The sequence below is a fragment of the Aspergillus versicolor genome (assembly GCF_001890125.1).
Source record: "Aspergillus versicolor CBS 583.65 unplaced genomic scaffold ASPVEscaffold_11, whole genome shotgun sequence".
Lineage (NCBI taxonomy): Eukaryota > Fungi > Ascomycota > Eurotiomycetes > Eurotiales > Aspergillaceae > Aspergillus > Aspergillus versicolor.
The window spans coordinates 877,920-896,828 of record NW_024467534.1 but is presented as its reverse complement, the minus strand read 5'-3'; the positions used below and the strand labels follow the sequence as shown (position 1 = coordinate 896,828).

General features: G+C 49.4%; 7 protein-coding genes across 7 annotated transcripts; 5 read left to right on the top strand and 2 right to left on the bottom strand.

The window, feature by feature from the left end:
- The first annotated feature begins 1,904 nt into the window (after positions 1-1,904).
- Positions 1,905-2,725, top strand: ASPVEDRAFT_338484 (uncharacterized protein). The gene has a single exon (XM_040810790.1). The coding sequence runs from the start codon at positions 2,146-2,148 to the stop codon at positions 2,623-2,625; it is 480 nt and encodes a 159-aa protein (XP_040672590.1). The 5' UTR covers positions 1,905-2,145; the 3' UTR covers positions 2,626-2,725.
- On the top strand, positions 2,618-3,322 carry ASPVEDRAFT_140562 (double-stranded RNA binding motif domain-containing protein; the record flags this gene model as incomplete). Its single annotated transcript, XM_040807667.1, has 3 exons — positions 2,618-2,669; positions 2,805-2,864; positions 3,138-3,322. The coding sequence occupies 3 exons, from the start codon at positions 2,618-2,620 to the stop codon at positions 3,320-3,322; spliced, it is 297 nt and encodes a 98-aa protein (XP_040672589.1).
- Positions 3,323-3,957: 635 nt separating this feature from the next.
- On the bottom strand, positions 3,958-6,851 carry ASPVEDRAFT_338614 (putative MFS transporter). Its single transcript, XM_040810792.1, has 11 exons — positions 6,717-6,851; positions 6,363-6,669; positions 6,251-6,308; positions 6,116-6,181; positions 5,987-6,062; positions 5,859-5,940; positions 5,693-5,795; positions 5,236-5,639; positions 4,968-5,137; positions 4,822-4,906; positions 3,958-4,750 (listed from the first exon to the last, which is right to left on the bottom strand). The coding sequence occupies exons 2-11, from the start codon at positions 6,426-6,428 to the stop codon at positions 4,427-4,429; spliced, it is 1,434 nt and encodes a 477-aa protein (XP_040672588.1). The 5' UTR covers positions 6,429-6,669; positions 6,717-6,851; the 3' UTR covers positions 3,958-4,426.
- Positions 6,852-7,324: 473 nt separating this feature from the next.
- ASPVEDRAFT_56358 (uncharacterized protein) lies at positions 7,325-10,245 on the top strand (the record flags this gene model as incomplete). Its single annotated transcript, XM_040815200.1, has 9 exons — positions 7,325-7,477; positions 7,532-7,782; positions 7,832-7,915; positions 7,969-8,289; positions 8,340-8,397; positions 8,448-8,525; positions 8,681-8,760; position 8,852; positions 9,226-10,245. The coding sequence occupies 9 exons, from the start codon at positions 7,325-7,327 to the stop codon at positions 10,243-10,245; spliced, it is 2,046 nt and encodes a 681-aa protein (XP_040672587.1).
- A 141-nt stretch (positions 10,246-10,386) lies between these two features.
- Positions 10,387-11,322, bottom strand: ASPVEDRAFT_140149 (AN1-type zinc finger protein; the record flags this gene model as incomplete). Its single annotated transcript, XM_040807632.1, has 1 exon — positions 10,387-11,322. The coding sequence occupies one exon, from the start codon at positions 11,320-11,322 to the stop codon at positions 10,387-10,389; it is 936 nt and encodes a 311-aa protein (XP_040672586.1).
- Positions 11,323-12,774: 1,452 nt separating this feature from the next.
- On the top strand, positions 12,775-16,400 carry ASPVEDRAFT_56356 (uncharacterized protein; the record flags this gene model as incomplete). The annotated part of the gene is made up of 5 exons (XM_040815199.1): positions 12,775-12,960; positions 13,012-13,758; positions 13,813-13,910; positions 15,100-15,103; positions 15,369-16,400. The coding sequence occupies 5 exons, from the start codon at positions 12,775-12,777 to the stop codon at positions 16,398-16,400; spliced, it is 2,067 nt and encodes a 688-aa protein (XP_040672585.1).
- Positions 16,401-17,050: 650 nt separating this feature from the next.
- ASPVEDRAFT_75847 (DUF1774 domain-containing protein) lies at positions 17,051-18,654 on the top strand. The gene is made up of 4 exons (XM_040816318.1): positions 17,051-17,126; positions 17,213-17,435; positions 17,495-17,934; positions 17,999-18,654. The coding sequence occupies exons 1-4, from the start codon at positions 17,117-17,119 to the stop codon at positions 18,223-18,225; spliced, it is 900 nt and encodes a 299-aa protein (XP_040672584.1). The 5' UTR covers positions 17,051-17,116; the 3' UTR covers positions 18,226-18,654.
- Positions 18,655-18,909: the final 255 nt, after the last annotated feature.

Below are 18,909 nucleotides of genomic sequence, written 5' to 3'. Positions count from 1 at the left end.
CCCCGTGTGTGGGTACTTCTGGGCGGTTAGTCGAGAACTGGATGTCCAATTGTTTCAGCGTGACTTGCAGTGATGTGCACGACAAGTCTATGAGGATCACGGTTTGACCTGCATGAATTATGGTAGGATGTCCTTTTCAGTCTTGCATTAGTTTCTTTGTTATCACTTAACCATCTTTCTTATGTGGCGATTTGAGCGTTGTTTCCAAACTGTGAGCATTGGTATTATTGATTGGACCATATCACTCAGTGCATCTAGTTAGTTCATGTAGGCGGATCTTTTGGGATGCATGTATATGATGATTCTAAGGACTACGGGCTAGATTTGCAGATACTCAGCTTCATCAGGCATGTATGAGATCAAGGACAAATACAGGATATGAATTATAGATTTTGGATAGATCATTGACCTTGACAACTCGCGTGATAGTTGTGTTGTTCCTGCCCAACTGCATCCCCTGTCTTAGCCTCAGGCTCGCTTCCACCAGCTCTTATTGGGCCTCTGTCGCCTAAATTATGGACGAATCAGGAATTGTGATTGAAAAGAGATTCTCATGGGGAATCACTGCTGTCCAGATGTGTTGAGTGCGTGAGTGCTCCCAGTTAATGTTGTATTTGCCATGCCTGGATAGTCCTTTGGCCTCTGCGGAGAACAAAAAAAAGAAAGAAAGAGAAATACAAAAGAAAGCAAAGCCTAGCAAATAGCACTGCTGTTCTTCAGTAACAAGAGCCAGAAATAAGCTTGTGCTGTTGAAGCGGGGCGGATCGAGGCTCGTCCCAGAAAACGAGAAGGCGCGGAGAATCACCTGCAGCTTCCATTTCTGCTTCTTCCTCTCTCTCTCCCCCTCTTCCTCTTCCTCTCCCCTCCATCGCCCCCTCCAGTTGGCATCATGCTAGCAATCCCATCCCCCTCATGCAGGCTCACCATGTCCCCGGTGCCATTTCTGTTTCCTCGGTTTCCTCTTCCACCGTTATCCACCACCCCCACCATTCACCTTGATCCAGACACGCTATGAGGAGCAATGCACGTATTAATGCCCAACTACCCGAGCTTGGAGGCAACGAATCACTACGAATGCTAAGCCAGGGCTCGATCAAACTCAATCCCACTTAGCGGTCTTCCCTTTGTTGGCACTCTAGAATATCTCCAGAAACGAGCTTTTCAACAAGACACCAGCTTCATCGCTGTTCGTCTAGTCTAACCTTTTGCTTTGTCCTCCAGCTATTTAGCGCACTCGGCGGGAATGTCCCCTGTTGCCGCGAGGTAGTTCAACCCAGGCGATCTAAAACAGAGCCCCCCCGGTCGTTTACGCCCTGCAATCCGCTTCCAAGAACCAATTATTCATGCAGCGCGGCCTAGCTCCTGGCCGTTTGAGGTCCAGGGCTGAGGGGATCGGAACGGCCTTGAGCTTTTCCTTGTCCAGATCGAACATTAGATTGTTTTTAATCGTTGTGATGAGCTGGCACAATCGAATGGGCCCGCTTCGACCTCCATGAGTGGCCCAAATCGTCGATATCAACATCAATTCGTCGCTCTTTTCACAATTAATGGGCCAATCTCCGCTTTTGGGCAACGAAACCATTCCCCTCATAGCCCCTCCATTGGTATCGACCATGATCCCTTTCTTTCCTTTTTCCCCTTTCTGCTTCAGAGCCACGTCCATGATGAGGCAGCCTAGACCCTGTTCATACCCGATGCCAGCTCGTTCTTCGCGGGAACGGGAAAAATATTAGTGGCTCGAGTCATAATGATGCGAGCAATTAAATTAGAGCACTAAAATCTAAACTGAACGATTCGTCCAAGCCGTTCCAGAATAACCATTTCTTCCCTCCCCCCCCACTGCACAGCAACGTCACTCTTGTTGCTGCCCTGTTCCCTGTCAACTCAATGGGTCTCTCTAACCAGAGCGGGCACTAGTGGCCCTTCTTTCCCGAGTCTTTGGCGTTTCTTCAAAGCCGTATTCCTCGTCGGCGTGCGCCGGCCCGTTCCAGCTTGCAGCCTCAAGATGATCCGCAGGTTCTCCATGCTCTGGCGCTCCTCAAGTGGGGAGTAATGGAGGGGGGTAACTTGCTGACGCCGTGCCATGTCCACTGTAGCATGCATAAGTCTGTCTGCTAGGTTCTTTGATTAGGTTCCGTGTTTGTCATGCCTAAGGGCAGGGAAAAAAACAAAAATCCAAAACTGGCCTACCTGCACCGAGGCGCTATTCAAGAGAAAAAAAAAAAAAAAAAAAAAAAAAAAAGGCGGCCCACAGTCTTATACGCCTGCTGTTCCCCATATCCACCACGTCTATTCGATTTAAGAAAGGGAAATGGCACGGAACCTTTTCAGATAAGAGAAGGCAAAGAAGAGAATTATACTCTAGCATCCAGCTTCGTGAATTTCCTCCCCCTACTATATCTTTGCCAATTACACCTCCTGGTTTCTTATCCTCACAACCACTACCGTTACCACTGTACAAGGACTCGACCAGGGATACAGATAAAAAAAACGCCCGCTACAACAGCAAAACCTCGTTCCCCCTCCCCCTCTTTCGCTTCCTTCGCCCTTTTTTTTTTGAGACAACAAGAGGGGCCATCTATAACGCCACGGCCAGATAAACACTCTGTCGTCCATCATGTCTGACCCAAGACTCGATATCAAGTATGACTGGCGATTGAGGCTTGAAGGTACGCCCTATATCCTAGCTATTAATTCCCCTTGTGGGAGAAGCCGCGAGTCCGTGACGCTTGAATGTTTTGTTCTTCTTGCCATTATCTCGCTTGGTCTCCGATCAGCTAGTGGACTAACATAAGTCTCCAAAGTTTATTGCACCAAAAACGGCATCGACGAGCCAAAATACAACACATTCTCCGACCGCCGAGGTAAGTTTACGTTGGTATTACCGTTATCTACCCTTCGCTCTTGTTTCCTACAAGCGTTTAGCCCGTCAGCATTTCTCTTTTGCAAGGTGCACTTCATTGTGGGATGGCGGAGTGGGTACGACACAAGACATCCACCGTTTTCTCCTTGACTGCAACCATTTCGGCGTCGCACTGTGGGAGAGTGGAGTCGCCCTCTTTTCTTCACCGACTTTTATACTGGAACCGCCAAAATTTCTTGATCATTATTATGCTGACGGTGTGGTCTTTCTATAGGAGGTCGCACAGCGTGGTCTTGTCATGTCATCGTCCACGGAACCACCTTTGCTGCCCGATATTGGTTTGATGGCGATTTCGTACAAAATGCTATGGAAGATGCTGCTGAAGTAGCTTTGAAAGTTCTGGATTCTAAGTCTTACCAGCAACCCAGCCAAGGACCACCGTCGGGGACCGTGCCTTGAGCTCTGTATTCTGGACGTTTACGGTTCTTCTCTTCCTTTCTTTCTACTCCACCTTTCGAAGGGACTTTATTCTCAACCTTTGCCTGTTTTTGATTTCCAACTTGACAACTTGACATTGCATGCGACGCGCTCCGGATTGATGCCGATCTCGCAGATATGTACAACATTACCGGCTGTCGACATTATTGCTAGTTTACTTTTCTATGCGGAACGAATTGTTACAAGCGGGTGAATTCATACTAGGTACACATTCGGCAGGAACAGAACGCGACTCTTTTCTTTCTTCGACCTCTTGAGAAATTGCCGGTTTTTTAACAAAAATCATATCCAACCAAATGATAGGCGTGGCCGGGGACTAAATTTTATATATCTTTCATCTTAATCTTTTTTCGCCGGAGAGCCGGCGTGGCAGACGAGCGAAACAGCCTGCAGAACAATATGTTGGCGACAGTCTATGATGCGTGTACTTGAGTCCTGCCAATAAATCTGGCCTTCATTTTTCAAATGGCTTTGAACTCGGATATGGGGTTCTATTCAGTGAATTGGGCCTTCAGTTATCTCTAAACCCAAAACGCTGCAAGCTCAAACCAACCCCAAAGATTTCCCTTGCCCCTCTACAGGCATTTGACGAGCCTTTTCGACCCCGAATAATTCAGATGCACTCATTAAACAGGTAAAACATGTCCACGCACCTGGTAATTGAACTGGCGCACATTTATATTGATGCATAGTATATACCGAATTCTCTGGTGGAACTTCTCAGTTTATGTAGGTACCTGTCAGCCGTGATGGATTTTGGAACGTCGGAACCTAACCTTATTTCCCCAGCTAAGGTTCACGTGTTTCGCTCGTTCCATGGTTCAGGTTCAGGACCGTTATGACTATTAAATTATTCTAACCCTATTAGTATATCGGCAGGGAAACCACAGGCTGCTTAATCTGTCTCCTCGATCCCAGTTCCATCGTTAGGTATTAATATATGAATTAAGTTGTCAGTGAATTAAAAAAAAAAAAAAAAAAAAAAATCATATTTACCCAACAAAGCCCAGCCCATCAAACAAAGTAAGCGAGCGAGAGAGAGGGTATGTGTGTGAGTGATCGAACTCAATAAGCAAATCTCTCCCTGCCCGATAGTCGTAACCGCCGATTCTTCCACCCATAGTACCCCCTCAGCGCCAAACACCCTACAGTAACGAGCAGCAGCAGGGCTGCATTCGTCCAATGGCCCGTCGGATACCCGCGCTTTGCCTCGTCCGACTTGTAGATCCATACTCCAACGATCTGGCCTGGAGCACCAAAGGAGACGTTCAGCGCGATTGCGAGGCCTGTCCCCGCTGTGGAGCGGATGTTGGATGAGAGCCACCCGAGCAATGGCGGGATGCAGGCGAAAGAACCACTTGTTGCGACGATTAGGCAGCCGTAACGATGCTGTACGGGGCGACAAAGAAGCTATTGTTAGTGGACTAACAGGGTTGAATGGACGGTCGGGGGAAACGTACGAGATATGCGTCTGCTGGGAGAACGGCGGAGGCGAGGAAGCCCATTGCACCAACAAAGGCGAGAGCCGCGGAATGGAGGCCACGGCTGGAAATGGATGTTAGTAATGCCGTGCCCGCTGATATAGCTGGGAACAGAGGTTAAATACCTATTGAAGTAGTCTGCGGACCACGCGACAGCTGTCGTTACGACGTACGCCACTGCCCATGGAGGCACTGTCATGAGCTGTGCTTTCAGGCTGGTATATCCGAGTCCGCTGGTAATTGAAGGGGTGAAAAGTGAGAGGCTGGAGAATGGCGCTGAGATACCAAAGTAGACCTGTTTAAGTAGGGTTGTTAGAGACGAGTCTTTTTTCCTTTTCTTCCCCCCCCCCTTTTTTTTGGTTGGACTGCGTGAACAAATTGCAGAGGACTCACGAGGTAGTGTGCGTATAAACGCCAGTCAAAGAGGACATCTTTGGCGTCTTGCCATGTCATCGCATGGGCACCACCCTTAGACCCTTCTACTTCAAGACGCTTCGCGGCAAGTGCCTTCTCGTCCTCGGATAACCAAGATGCAGTTTCGGGGTAATCGGGGAGTATAAACCAAACGAGGAAGGCGGAGACGCAGGACGGTGCGCCCTCGATTATGAAAAGCCAGCGCCACGCTGATAAACCGTGGGCCATATTCATATGCCCGACACCGTAGGCGATGGCACCGCCGAATGCGCCTGCTAGGGTTGCTGAGGCGAGGATTAAAGCTACGCGCAACGAACGTTCCGAGGTTCGGTACCAGAAGGTTAGGAAATAGACGAAGCCCGGGAAGAGGCCAGCTTCGAGGACTGGTGGGGATTAGCATTAGGCTGCGTCCGATTTGATTGCAGGCGCTGGATACCTCCAAGAAGAAAACGCAGTCCCGTCACTTGCGCGTAGTTGTGTGCCCCGCCTAACCCCATCGTGACAGCCCCCCATGACAGCATCAGGAACGCGATCCATCTCTGTAGATATCCGTGTTAGAGGTTGCGCTATACGGCTGCGGCATGGCTACGAGAGATACGCACGCTCGGTCTAAGCTTCTTGAGGAAATAGTTGGAGGGTACTTCGAAGAGGGCGTAGGCAATCAAGAAGACCATCAGTGCGATCCTAGTGGGGTAAGTGATGATCGAGAACGAGCAAGGAGAGCACGCACGTATATTCGTAAGAGGTCATGTTCGTTTCGGTAAGGAGATCATTGCCAGTCTCCGCATTCATAATTTTGGCATTTCCTAAGACTGGTAAGTAACCGACTGGTAATCGTGATCGATTAAGTCGAGCATACCGATATTCGATCGATCCAGATAGCAAAGGAGGTAGATAAAGGCGGAGAGAGGAACGATATGCAAATCTTATACACGCATGTAAGTACCGTGTACATCTCTTGCTGAGCAGGCGAACAAATGGGCGTGCGAAATACCTTGCTTCCATATCAATGCCTTATTCCGAGCCTGAAGGTCGGGGCCACTGTCATTGCACTGGAACAGTTGTATTAGCCCTCCTTTCAGAACCATAGAGCTTAAGCTACTCACGTTGAGTGCTAATTCTGCGTCAGTCGCATTGATCGCGCCATCCGGAGTGATCTCTTTCTCACTCATCGCGGCGGGGATACAGTATGTAGGATAAGTGGTGCAAGGGCAATCAACAATTTTTTTTCGGGCCCCTACGAGACTTAAGTGCACGCGCTGCCCGCCAGGGACTCCAACCCCCACATGGTCCGAGTTGGGCTAGATCTCGGGGTAAGCCTAGCGAACTCGCGAGTCGCGAATGTCGGTCAACCTCCGATCAATCTCAAGTTTGGTTTGGGGCCCGCCGCAGTTGCTTATAGGGTGATGAGAACTGTTCTCGATCAGCACTGGTCCACCCGTCATCCGATTTGTTCATACCATGGCTTCAGTGTAATAATATCGTGATTCAAACTGCATTCACATTGTGGAACGTCATAGCATATTTAGTAGGCGACTCATTGCACTGGTTTGGGATCGGTCAAACAAAGATTCGCAGGAGTCATCCAATTCTAACGTGCGCCAGGTAAGAGACGAGGCCAATAATCTATAAGACCCAAACCTTTGCAACTGCTTCATTACTGTAGTCAAAACATGATTCCACGAATAGCTACACTGTCTGGAGTTAGACCTTGCGACAGTCGTTGACAATAAAGGAACTTACTCATCTTGCATACCCGGATTCAAAGAGCTGGCCATTCCGGCCCCTGTCTGTGTCTTCGTATCAAAGTGACATCGCCTAGAGTTATTGGGAAGTCCAACGAGAGCAAGCCTTAGCTTGAAGGGCGATTGCAATTTATCAAGAAGGTTGCTGAAGAGACAGAAGCATCGCGCAAGCCCAGGCCGAACAACCAGTATTATACCAGTACGGCTCGGTAATATACAGAGATAAGGCATTGCAAACAGTGCAAACGGCCCTCGAAATTATCCAAGAGACCGTGGACACTTGACGCTTCAAGTTGGCTCCGGGAAGCTATAAACTTTCTTTAATGCAAAATATTCGGGCAAGCCGTATAGTATTACATCCGTTTTATCCCGCACCAAAAGCAACCTCGCCGTCGCCTCCCCGGTCCATGTCCACAACCCCGCCGCGGAAGGCAATGCCTTCAGCATTGACCTTTGACCTGCATCGCAAGTGCTCTGTAAGCAAGAGCCATTCAACTGCCGGTTCTTTTGCTGATAATGTGTATACATAGACTACGAAAGCCCGCGCTAGCACCCTCCACCTCCCTCATGGCTCCGTTCCTCTGCCGATCTTTATGCCGGTTGCGACGCAGGCCTCCCTCAAAGGCCTTACATACGACCAACTAAAACAGACTGGATGTATGCTATGCCTAAATAATACGTATCACTTAGGGCTGAAGCCTGGACAGGCGGTACTGGATGAGGTAGGAGGAGCACATAAATTTCAGGGATGGGACCGGAATATTCTGACGGATAGTGGGGGGTAAGTTATACGAGCGAGCTCTCTACTCTGCAGTCGCTGATATTGTTAGGTTCCAAATGGTCTCTTTGCTAAAACTTGCAAAAGTTACGGAGGAAGGAGTTCGGTTTTTGAGTCCCCATGATGGTACTCCAATGTTCGTTTACACTTCTCACAGCTCCATTGGGCGTGCACACTAACTGATGCCAGGTTACTCACCCCGGAGCACTCAATTTCCCTCCAAAACTCCATTGGCTCCGACATTATCATGCAGCTTGACGATGTGATTGCGACGACCTCACCAGATCATGCACGAATCAATGAGGCGATGGAGCGCTCGGTCCGCTGGCTGGATCGGTGCATTGAAGCCCACAAAAACCCAGAGACGCAGAACCTATTTTGCATTATCCAAGGTGGCTTAGATTTGGAGTTAAGAAAACAGTGTTGTGCAGAGATGGTCGCTCGAGATACACCCGGAATCGCAATTGGGGGACTTTCAGGCGGAGAGGCGAAGGAGGAGTTTTGCAAAGTGTATGTTGATTCACAGACTTCTGGAAATAGTACTAACTGGAACTAAAAAGTGTTGACACCTGCACCGGTCTCCTTCCGGATCACAAGCCACGATATGTGATGGGCGTGGTAAGTCATTGCACAATGTTGCCCTAGGCAAAATACTGACGAACTTGTAGGGATACCAGGAGGATTTGGTTATAGGTGTTGCCCTCGGCGCAGATATGTTCGACTGCGTTTGGCCAACCAGAACTGCCGTGAGTACTTCTTTCTCCGTATCGGGCGCAACGCTGAGCGTAAATAGCGCTTCGGAAACGCTGTGGTCTCTACAGGGAATCTCAACCTTCGTCACGCATCATTTGCACATGACTTCAGGCCTGTCGATGAAGGATGCGGCTGCATGACATGCAAGCGCAGAGATGAGGGAGGCCTCGGCATTACGAGAGCATATATCCACCACCTGGCGTCTAAAGAGACGGCCGGGGCTCACCTGTAAGTGATCTCTACCGAATTCGGAGTTTGCTGCTAATATAGAAAGACTCACCATACACAATGTGCATTACACCCTTAATTTGATGGGGAGGGTGCGGCAAGCTATTCTAGATGATCAATTCCCAACTTTCCTCAAAGGCTTCTTCCTGAAGTTGTACGGAGAGAAGTCCAAGATCCCCTCTTGGGTAGTGGGCGCCTTGCAGGGGGTAGGGGTTGATTTGCTAGAAGATTAACGTTAAATTAATTGCACAAAATATATCCCTCGCATGCTTAATAGATTTTAACCATAGTATAGAGCATAAACCTAAGGAACTTACCAGAAAGTATATATGTCCCAAACGGGTAGTTGGCACGTGATTACGTGACGCGCCTTGGTCGCGTTTCTTTTCCAAACTTCGATGACGATGTCCAGTCACTTCACCTCAAACTCCATATTCAGCTTACAATCATACAATAATAGCCTAGAAAATGACACTCTCAAACGACATCCAGCAGGGCAATGGTGCCGCTGCCACACCACCTCAAATACCCCAAAACCCCTCCCATGAAGAACACCAGTACTTAAATCTAATCCGCCAAATCCTCACCGAGGGCGAACACCGACCCGACCGCACAGGCACCGGAACACGCTCCATATTCGCTCCACTTCCTATGCACTTCTCGCTCTCGAAGCCCGATCCAGCGAATGTAGGATCGAAAATCCCTGTTCTACCCCTCCTCACCACAAAACGTGTTTTCCTACGCGCCGTCCTCGCCGAACTCCTCTGGTTCATCTCAGGCTCGACATCGTCCATCCCCTTATCCGAGGCGGGTATCAAGATCTGGGACGGAAATGGCTCGCGCGAGTTTTTGGATAATGTCGGTCTTTCACACCGGGAAGTCGGCGATCTAGGCCCTGTTTACGGGTTCCAGTGGCGCCATTTCGGCGCTGAGTATGTGGATGCTCATACTGATTACACTGGACAAGGTGTTGATCAGTTGGCCGACGTTGTGAGGAAGATTAAAGAGACGCCGTTTGACCGACGGATTATCATGTCGGCGTGGAACCCCGCGGATTTGAAGAAAATGGCCCTCCCACCTTGTCATATGTTTGCTCAGTTTTATGTCTCCTACCCTGAGGGCATCGAGGAAGGGAAAGGCAAAGGCAAGGGTGAATTGAGCTGTTTGTTGTACCAGCGGAGTTGTGATATGGGCCTTGGTGTGCCGTTTAATATTGCTTCTTATGCACTGTTAACGCACATTATTGCGCATGCTACGGATTTGAACCCAGGCAAGTTGATCCACACGATGGGCGATGCTCATGTATATCTGGATCATGTGGAAGCTCTGCAGGAGCAGCTGACGAGAGAGCCGACTGAGTTCCCCGAGTTGAAGATTAAGAGAGAAGATCGCGGTAGTGGTGTTATTGATGGATGGGAAGAGGAAGAATTTGAGGTTATTGGGTATCAACCTCACAAAGCGATTAAGATGAAGATGAGCGTTTAGATGGTAGAGGCTAAATTTTAGCATATGTATATAGGTAGAAGAAAGATTCCCAACGCCAACATAGAGTGTATCATGCTATGCAATGCCAAGGATATCAAGAGCTGAAATGACCCAAAAATGGGGGAAATAAGAAAAAAAAAATCACTTCCCCAACATCACTCCAGCACCCCTCAATAAAACGATAGTATCGCCCGATTTCACTTTCCCAGCTCCGAGCGCATCCGAAAACTCCAAAAAGTCTCCACTATCAACATGGAACAGTCGTAAACGTGCCTCCTCCCCAGCCCGATTATTCACATTCTCAACCCCCAAGCGCTTCGCCGCATCATCCAACACCCTGCCTACCTTCCACCGTGAGTCAAACCAAAAGTCACCATTTGGTGGGTCCACTCCCTGCGTCTCTGAAGTTCCTACAACATGTAGGTACACTCGCTTGTCAGCAGGAACACTTGGATCACCCTTGGCAGCTTTCTTGAGGGCGTTGACTTGGACAGCCCGCGCAGCAGGACTATTGGGCTTCGGCTTCGGTTTCACGGCAGCGGCGGCAGTAGCAGCAGCCTGGCTCCTATCCTTTCCCCATGAGCGGACACGCGCGAACATCGACCGGATCGTCTCATTCGGGGCCCCAGCTGCGCCGCTGCCTAGTCGCGGGGCAATCTTGGCGCAATCATGTTCCTCCTTTAGGCGGTGTTTAAGACAGTATTCTCTCGAGCATTCCGGACAGCGAACACCAGGGTCCTTGAATGTATTGATCAAGGTTTTGCATGACACGTGCGCACACTGGTCGGAGTTGTAGATGGTGGGCTTTTGTGTTGGCGTGCTGTTGGCGGATTGTTGGGTTCCGTTTCGGCGGCGCGCCCATTCACCTTCTTGCGGGCAGCGGTGGGCGGTTTCGGTACGGTGGTCAAGACAGTATGTCCCACGGCATGACTCGCAGCGGAAGGGCAGGAAGTCGAGCTGGTTGCAGTATTCGTACTGACAATGGCGGCCTATGGACTCAAGGTCTTTGTCGGCCATTTGAGTGAACGACTCAGATTGTGAGCCGCCATTGCCTTTGGTCATGGAAATTGGAGACATGGTTGTGAAAGGAAGACCGGTGATAAGGGCGGGAAAGAAGAAAAAGAGAGAGAAGAGAAGGAGGTAAAACACCTACCTCCTCTATATTTAACCGCAAACGAAAAAGATGGTGAGATTGATTAGAAACGAGAGACAGATGCTGCTGGAAGCCGCTGGCAAATGCGGAGGCTGACTCAGCCCTCCAATTTTCCCAAAATCTATCCATGGCCATCGCGGTCCTGGAGACTGAAGAATAGGTTACAAGCGTCATTAACATGTCCATCGTTTTTATAGTAAGATTTAGGTATGGCATAGACCTTTATTGTTGGAAGCGACATTCTACTCTGTTGTCAAGCATGGCGCTTCTGAGCTAGGAACGAACTCTCAAGGTCTAACTCTCGCATTATAGGCCACCTACAAATGACGTACACATTCAGGTTGGAGTACAGGTCGGCAGGTCCACGGTTTAGATTTTTGCAGCGTTCAATAACATTTTTATCTAACCCATGTAAGAGACCAAGTTGTTATATGATGATCTCTCGCGATCATCTCAACTATATATAAACTCCCCGGCCATGCTCGTTTATTATTGAATGCGAAAGTACCATGTCGGCGACTCAGGCAATGGCCCTCCAGGGTGTGATCAAAAATGGCTGTCAACATGACGATTGATACCTGAGTAGCGGTTGAGCTCGGGGTGCGATTCGGTGGGGCTTGTCGATTGACACTCCCCAAGTCTGTCCAGTCATCCACCGTATGGGACTTCGGGTCGGGTTGGAGAGATCTGCGCAGCTGTGCGGGGAAGTCGCAGCCTCGCCGTTCTCAACGTCAAGACTCAAAAGCCAAGGGTCAGGGCTCAAGGGGCGGCTGCTTGAAATGCCAAAAATAAACTCTTGGTTCCTGGCGTTTCTCCTTTGTTTTCGTAGCTTGAGCTCCGTCGACGGCAGAGTCATGGAGTCATCAGGTAGCGCCCTGAAAGTGGAGGCGAGGCTGAGTCTGTCGTATCAGAGGAGGCTATCAGGGGGTCGCGTGTGGCAGAGCAGGCTGCCCAGGCGGGGATCTAACCCAACTGGGCAGCGAGGCAGCTTACTTATCTAAGTCCGCCGGCCAGGCCCCCAACCCATCTGAGACTCTGACGCAAATGAGTCTGCCTTTCTTTCCATATTGTCTCTACCTTATATAATAGTCATCCGCCGTCGGCATTGGACGGGGCTACCATACCTTTTGGAACATATCTTGGCCTGATTGCTTGTCTTGAGGAGTTGTCCGATTAACGAAGACCTCCTTCCTCAGCCTGCGACACTTGCCTGCAGCACAGGACACCCCTCAGTCAGCAGCTGTCATTTGAATGCCCTTCCAGGCCTCTCCGAGCTGTTTAATTGACTCCCGTGTCCCCGCTCTATATTTTTACAATCCATCCTTCTCGCTATTATTAACGAGCAATCGTCCTTAATCATCTTAATCTTCTCGGCCATGAAGATCTCAACCGCGCTCGCCCTGGGCGCTACCGCTTCCACTGGTGCCTGGGCCTACGCCATCCCGCAGCAAGATGTGATAGAGAACCCTCATATTCACCATGAGCAAGAAAAATACCTAATTGAGCTCGCTCCCTATCAAACAAGATGGGTAACGGAGGAAGAAAAGTGGGCCTTGAAACTCGTATGCCTCTCCGGACCTTCCTGGGTCTTTGCTGCTGCTAACCGCTTCTAGGACGGCGTGAACTTCATTGATATCTCAGAAGACCGAAACTATGGATTGTACCCAACGCTAGATGCCGGTGCCTATATCAATTATCCGAAGGAGATGGAGCACATAGACAAGGTTAATGGGCTCATTGATGGCTTATCCAAGGAAAACATGCAGAAGGACCTTGAGAAATTCACCTCTTTCCACACGAGATACTACAAATCGTCGGATGGTGTTGAGTCCGCCACATGGCTGTACAAGCAGGTGCAGAAAGTGGTCCATGATTCAGGAGCTGATGCGTCGGGTGCGTCTGTCGAGAAGTTCGCACACCCTTGGGGTCAGTTCAGTATCATTGCCCGCATTCCCGGTGTATCGAACAAAACTGTTGTCCTGGGTGCACACCAGGACAGCATAAACTTGTTCCTTCCGTCTCTTCTAGCTGCCCCAGGCGCTGATGACGATGGAAGTGGGACTGTTACAATCCTTGAGGCCTTGCGTGGTCTGTTGAAATCAGAAGTCATTTCACAGGGAAAAGCGCCAAACACAATCGAATTCCACTGGTACTCAGCAGAAGAGGGTGGAATGCTTGGTTCCCAAGCTGTGTTCTCCAAGCACAAACAGGACAAAGTGGATGTTAAAGCCATGCTCCAGCAAGATATGACCGGGTATACTAAAGGCTCCCTTGATGCTGGCTTGGATGAAGCCATTGGGGTGATGACTGACTATGTTGATCCCGAGCTCACGACCTTCCTCAAGGCCACCATTAATGCCGTAAGTGCAGACTAATCAATTTATTCTAGTCTTTCGCTGATCGACTTCTTCTAGTACTGTCGTATTGGCTTTGCCGATACCCGATGCGGCTATGCCTGCTCTGATCAGACCTCAGCAAGCAAGTACGGATACCCATCAGCCATGGCCACAGAGTCCAAGATGGAGAACAGCAACAAGCACATTCACACCACCGACGATAAGATCAAATATCTGAGCTTTGACCACATGCTGGAGCACGCAAAGCTCACTCTTGGATTTGCCTATGAGCTCGCTCTCGCCGACCTCTGAGCTCGGTATCACCTCGGATCTCTCTTTATGACTTAATGCTTATAGTATTATTAACGAGGCCTGGTCGTATTAGCTATGAAATGGGAATAATGCAATGAAATGCTTTTCAAGGCCGCTTCACGTTTATATTCTCAATGCTCCATAAACTCGTAGTGCTTTCAACGTAATATACCCTTTGACTGATATTTATGGGATGTGCCTTAGGCTTATTATGGTAAAATTGATTTGGAGTTGCCACGCATGAATTAAACAAGTCGTGGGCCATACTACACAGCGCTAATTTCTATACATCGCTATCCGAACGGTGCATCTCGGTAGGTATCAATAGAAATATAGTAGGCATTCTATTAGTCCATAAAGTCATCGCGATGGGCTAGACTCAGTAAAGACCTTCCTCGGCGAAAAGGAGATCTCATATATTGATTATGGATTTGGAGCCTAGGGCGGTACTAGTAATAGTCGGGGTTGTCGTAGATTTGTTCCTTTTGAAAAAGCACTACCTGGAAATATCTCCATTCATCCCAAATTCCCTCAAATGGGCTTGGTGCCCCTGCATACCTGTAATGAAAAAAGGAACGGGCAAATCGGGCAGTTAGCCAGCTGACGAGCTTCGCGCGAGTAAGCTCATTGGTCCCAAGACTGGCCGCCCCATCGAAGTGAAAAGACAAAATTTCCTTAAAAGCGGTATCTTTATAGGGGAAATATAAATGAGACACGTTGTAAGCTGGATCAATATTTGCTCAAGGCAAACTGACGGGGTTGTGTTTGGGGNTAGGAAAGAAGTCGAGTTTTTTTTTTTTTTTTTTTTTTTCTTGTTTTATAATTGAACGGACTTGGAAACTATTATGGCTCATTGGTTATGTTTTATATTTTGCACACTCCTACCTATGTCACAAAGCAGCATGTAGCTACGGATATTAAAGGCCATTGTAACATGGTTCCAAGTTTACTGAGTTATGTGCCTTTGGAGTTATAATTTCTTCAGCAAAGATCATTGTCCCCAAGATACAGATGATGAATGAATAAAGAATCCTGCTATATTTTACTCACTAGGACAGTTAGGTCAATCTATGCCCAGATCTTATGCTCAGTGAGTCTTCGTGTTTTAGGGCATCGATCAAAAGGCGACAGTCCAGAGGAGACAGAGCACAGCCAATGAAAGGTGAGAGAGAGCATCCTGAGATCCACTGCCACCGGCGGGCTTGGCGCTGCAGTATCCTGCCAGCGGGCAGTCGGGAATGAAAACCTCTTCATAATCCTCAATTATTCTCTATCTCATTCACCGCTTAATTAAAATGGATGGCAACGGCCCCTACTCAAAGGAGCTGCAAATTGCTTGCTTAGCGGTACAGAGAGCCGCGCTCTTGACAAAGAAGCTTATAGCAGCCGTCGACAAAGGGTCCCTCGACAAGAGCGACGACACCCCGGTCACAATCGCTGATTTCGGGGCGCAAAGTCTAATTATTGCCGCGATCCATAATGCGTTCCCGGATGATGAAATTGTCGGCGAGGAAGACTCAAAAACCCTCCGTGCGCAGCCGGATTTGCTTGAACGGACCTGGGATCTAGTTTCGTCTACTCGTCTTGAGGACGAGGAAAGTGAAAGGCTACTCACTGCGCCTAGCTCGAAGGATGAGATGCTTCGCCTGATTGATCTTGGTGCGCTGGGCAACTGCAAGCCGCGAGGCCGGACATGGGTTCTCGATCCCGTTGACGGGACGGCGACCTTTATGCGGGGTCAGCAGTACGCTGTTTGCTTGGGCCTTGTGGAGGATGGGAAGCAGAAGCTTGGTGTTACGGGGTGTCCGAATCTCAATTTGGAGTCTGGGTCTGTCCATGAGGACCTCGCGGACCGGGCAGGGCATGGAGTCTTGATCTTCGCAGTTGATGGGCAGGGTGCGTGGCTGAGACAGTTGGGGACTGGTTCACTTCTTCCAGCCACGAGGCTTGAACCGAAATCGCAAATCACAGAGTTCCAAGATATTCAGTTTGTGGATTGCAAGGCTGCGACGTCCTCGAACTATGAGCTGCATGGGGAGCTTGCGGAGAGGCTTGGAGCCCCGTGGCCGCCCAGGACGGATCTATGGTCTGCACAACTGCGGTATATTGCCATCGCCGTTGGGGGTTGTAACGTGCTCATCAAGATTCCACGGAAAGCTTCGTATCGCTCAAAAGTATGGGATCACGTGGGAGGTATGCTAATAGCCACGGAGCTAGGCTGCCAGGTAAGCGACTTAAAAGGAAACCCTGTTGATTGCAGCTTGGGAAGGACCCTAGAGGGGTGCGAGGGGATGATAATTGCGCCAAAGTCCATCCACGGCAGCCTCGTGAAAGCTGTGGAACAGATGCAGTGAAAGGCGCAACGGGTCAGCAGCCTGGTGCGGATTCATACCTTGCTATTTTCATGATCTTCCGTCTTTTTGCTGGGGGCGTCTTTTACCTTTCAGCTTACGCTCGGTTTCCTCTGTTTCCTACCTGAGTAAAGATGATCTCGCCGTGCAGATTGGCGACAAAACATTTCGGTACTATGGGCTCCGGAGTCAGGTGTTTACTAGCATCTTTTGAGTTGGTTGCATATTTTTTACAGTAGCTTCTTGCTAGCTACAATCATTGCCCCGCAATATACTCATTTGCCCACTATTTCCCAGTAACTAAAACGGGACACGGCCGTCAAACGGCTGTTGTATCCATCTCCGTAGTCAACACCGTACTACTGATGGAGGGTGAGGCACAGACAAGGCAGTGCACGGATCGACAGCGCAGAACGAGCAGAACAGACTATGTTTGGCTGAAGGATTCCAGTTGTTGGTCGCTTTGACAAGCAAGACTGAATTTCAGACAGTGGCTAACCTAGAAACGCATGGCGGATCATATTTGAGCCAGTGAGGGGGAAGATATGTTGTCAGGAGACAACTGTGTTGCGTGCGGGGATGGTGGGAGGCACGATTCTTGCTAAATTGTCGTCATCTCACATTATAAGAGTGTTCATGCACCCTGTATCATATGAACCCTTCTCGTTTCTTTTTTCTTGGTGTTTTTTCGTCTTCACTGAGGCTATTCAAGTACCACCATGAGTTCGTGTGTGTTGCACCCTCCTGGCCCCGCAGGCTTTATATAGTCCGTGGCTTAGTATAGGCCTACCTACTAACAACTGCTTACCCCTCAGACAATGCTTACAATCCTTTTGCTAGGCGCGAGGGGCACAGCCCGGCTTCGCTGAATTCGTATCGGGTTCTCGCACCTCTCTCGTGGGCTCTAGTAATCGTTTTTGGGATCTTCTATTCCATCCATAAGCCTGCCGATGTGTCAAACAGCTGGACCCTCTGGTCTCAGTTTGAGCAGCGATCGACTGCGTTCAGTGTTAACATTGTCGTGCTAGCAATTTACTGGTACGATTATGCTCTATAGACTCCCTCTTCGCTAGCGCATATCGGTAACACCTTTGCAGGATCCTTCTGCTCCTCTCCCAGATTGGATACCTGATCCAACTCTTTTCCAAGGATGCAGCGATTGTCACTGTTGCAGCCAACGCGGCGTCGCATTTCATTCTAAACAACCTCTTCGTCTTCGCGTGGATTCTCCTCTGGACCAGAAACCATTTCTGGCCAGCCGAGGTTATTCTGATCGCCCACTTCATCCACCAGCACGTCGCCTTCTGGAGGATCCGCTCCCTACCGCCGCTGTCGCATCTAGCGGTCATTGCAGGCCCATACGCCTGGACTTTGATCGCGCTCTTCTGGAACGGAGCCGCGGCAGTTTGGAGTCACACTCCAGCTGCTGAGATCGCCGCTAACGTTTTCATCTGGATCATCTTCGTTATAGGTGCCACTCACATCATCGTGCCGGTAGATGAACTGGTCGGATACAGTCTGAGTCTGCTGCTCTTCGGTAAGTTCTCCACGTAACCCCCTGTATATTGGTGGTTGATTGCTAATTTACATCCGAATCACAGGTGTGGCCATCGCTCAAACCGATAAAAAGGCCAGCTTTCCCAGACAATGGATCTTTGCGTGGGTTATTTTCGCGGTTTTCCTGCTCGACTCGATCTACTTGACATTTGTCAAGTCTACCAACCGGGACATTTTCTTCAGGAGTGCTGGGGAGCCAGAAGCGAGCCAGGGCGATCCTGAGAGGGCGCCATTGCTACCGGAGCCGCGTGAACCTGCTGCGGCTGCTTGAATATCGCAATGATCGGTTCCGTTTGCGCTTGATGAGACGGATATGGATATGGCGAGGCTATTGAAGAGAAGAAAAAACTTCTAGGATGGTAGAATTAGGATACGGATTGGCGATGATGCTATGCTCTTGCTCTCTATTGGATACCATTTACTGTTGTTGTCTGCAGTGGTTCACTGTGGAGGATCGCCCCAGGTCCATGGGTCTGACTTTTTAAGGCTCGCGGGTCCACGGCGTCCACAGATCGCTCGGATGGATTGTAGGTTTATTTATAAGGCTTTTCTGAATGCAATAATCTTCGCTCTCAAATGTAATACGTCCCCTGTTTGATCAGGAAGTGGTGTTGGTGCACGAGACCCGACCGGGCGAAGGTTCAACTCCAGTTCCCCTTGGGATTCTCCCTCTCCCTTCATGAACACCATACGAACACACAACCACGAGCGCAGATCGAGATTGACAAAGAAAAAAAAAAAAAAAAACAGCTGTGAGACACACCACGAGCGACTACTGGCCAGACAGCTGGGCGAAAAATGAAGAACATGCAAGGCACCGGAAAAGTCCAAGCGTTGCCCCGCCCAGCTCCCTCAAACTCCTGTTGCCCTGGCGACCGCGCCTCCACGCAGCTCCATGGCGATTGAGCGTGCGATCGCTCGAAGCGCCGTCAGCAAGGAAAGAAAACATTAAAGA

Coding starts and splice junctions, on each gene's coding strand:
- ASPVEDRAFT_338484 (XM_040810790.1), top strand. CDS start 2,146: ATGCCTAAGGGCAGGGAAAAAAACAAAAATCCAAAACTGGCCTACCTG.
- ASPVEDRAFT_338614 (XM_040810792.1), bottom strand. CDS start 6,428: ATGAGTGAGAAAGAGATCACTCCGGATGGCGCGATCAATGCGACTGAC. Junction 6,309..6,362: donor ACGCAGAATTAGCACTCAAC/GTGAGTAGCTTA, acceptor CAACTGTTCCAG/TGCAATGACAGTGGCCCCGA. Junction 4,751..4,821: donor TCCCAGCAGACGCATATCTC/GTACGTTTCCCC, acceptor CGCCCCGTACAG/CATCGTTACGGCTGCCTAAT.
- ASPVEDRAFT_75847 (XM_040816318.1), top strand. Junction 17,436..17,494: donor GTCGTGCTAGCAATTTACTG/GTACGATTATGC, acceptor ACACCTTTGCAG/GATCCTTCTGCTCCTCTCCC. Junction 17,935..17,998: donor TCTGAGTCTGCTGCTCTTCG/GTAAGTTCTCCA, acceptor TCCGAATCACAG/GTGTGGCCATCGCTCAAACC.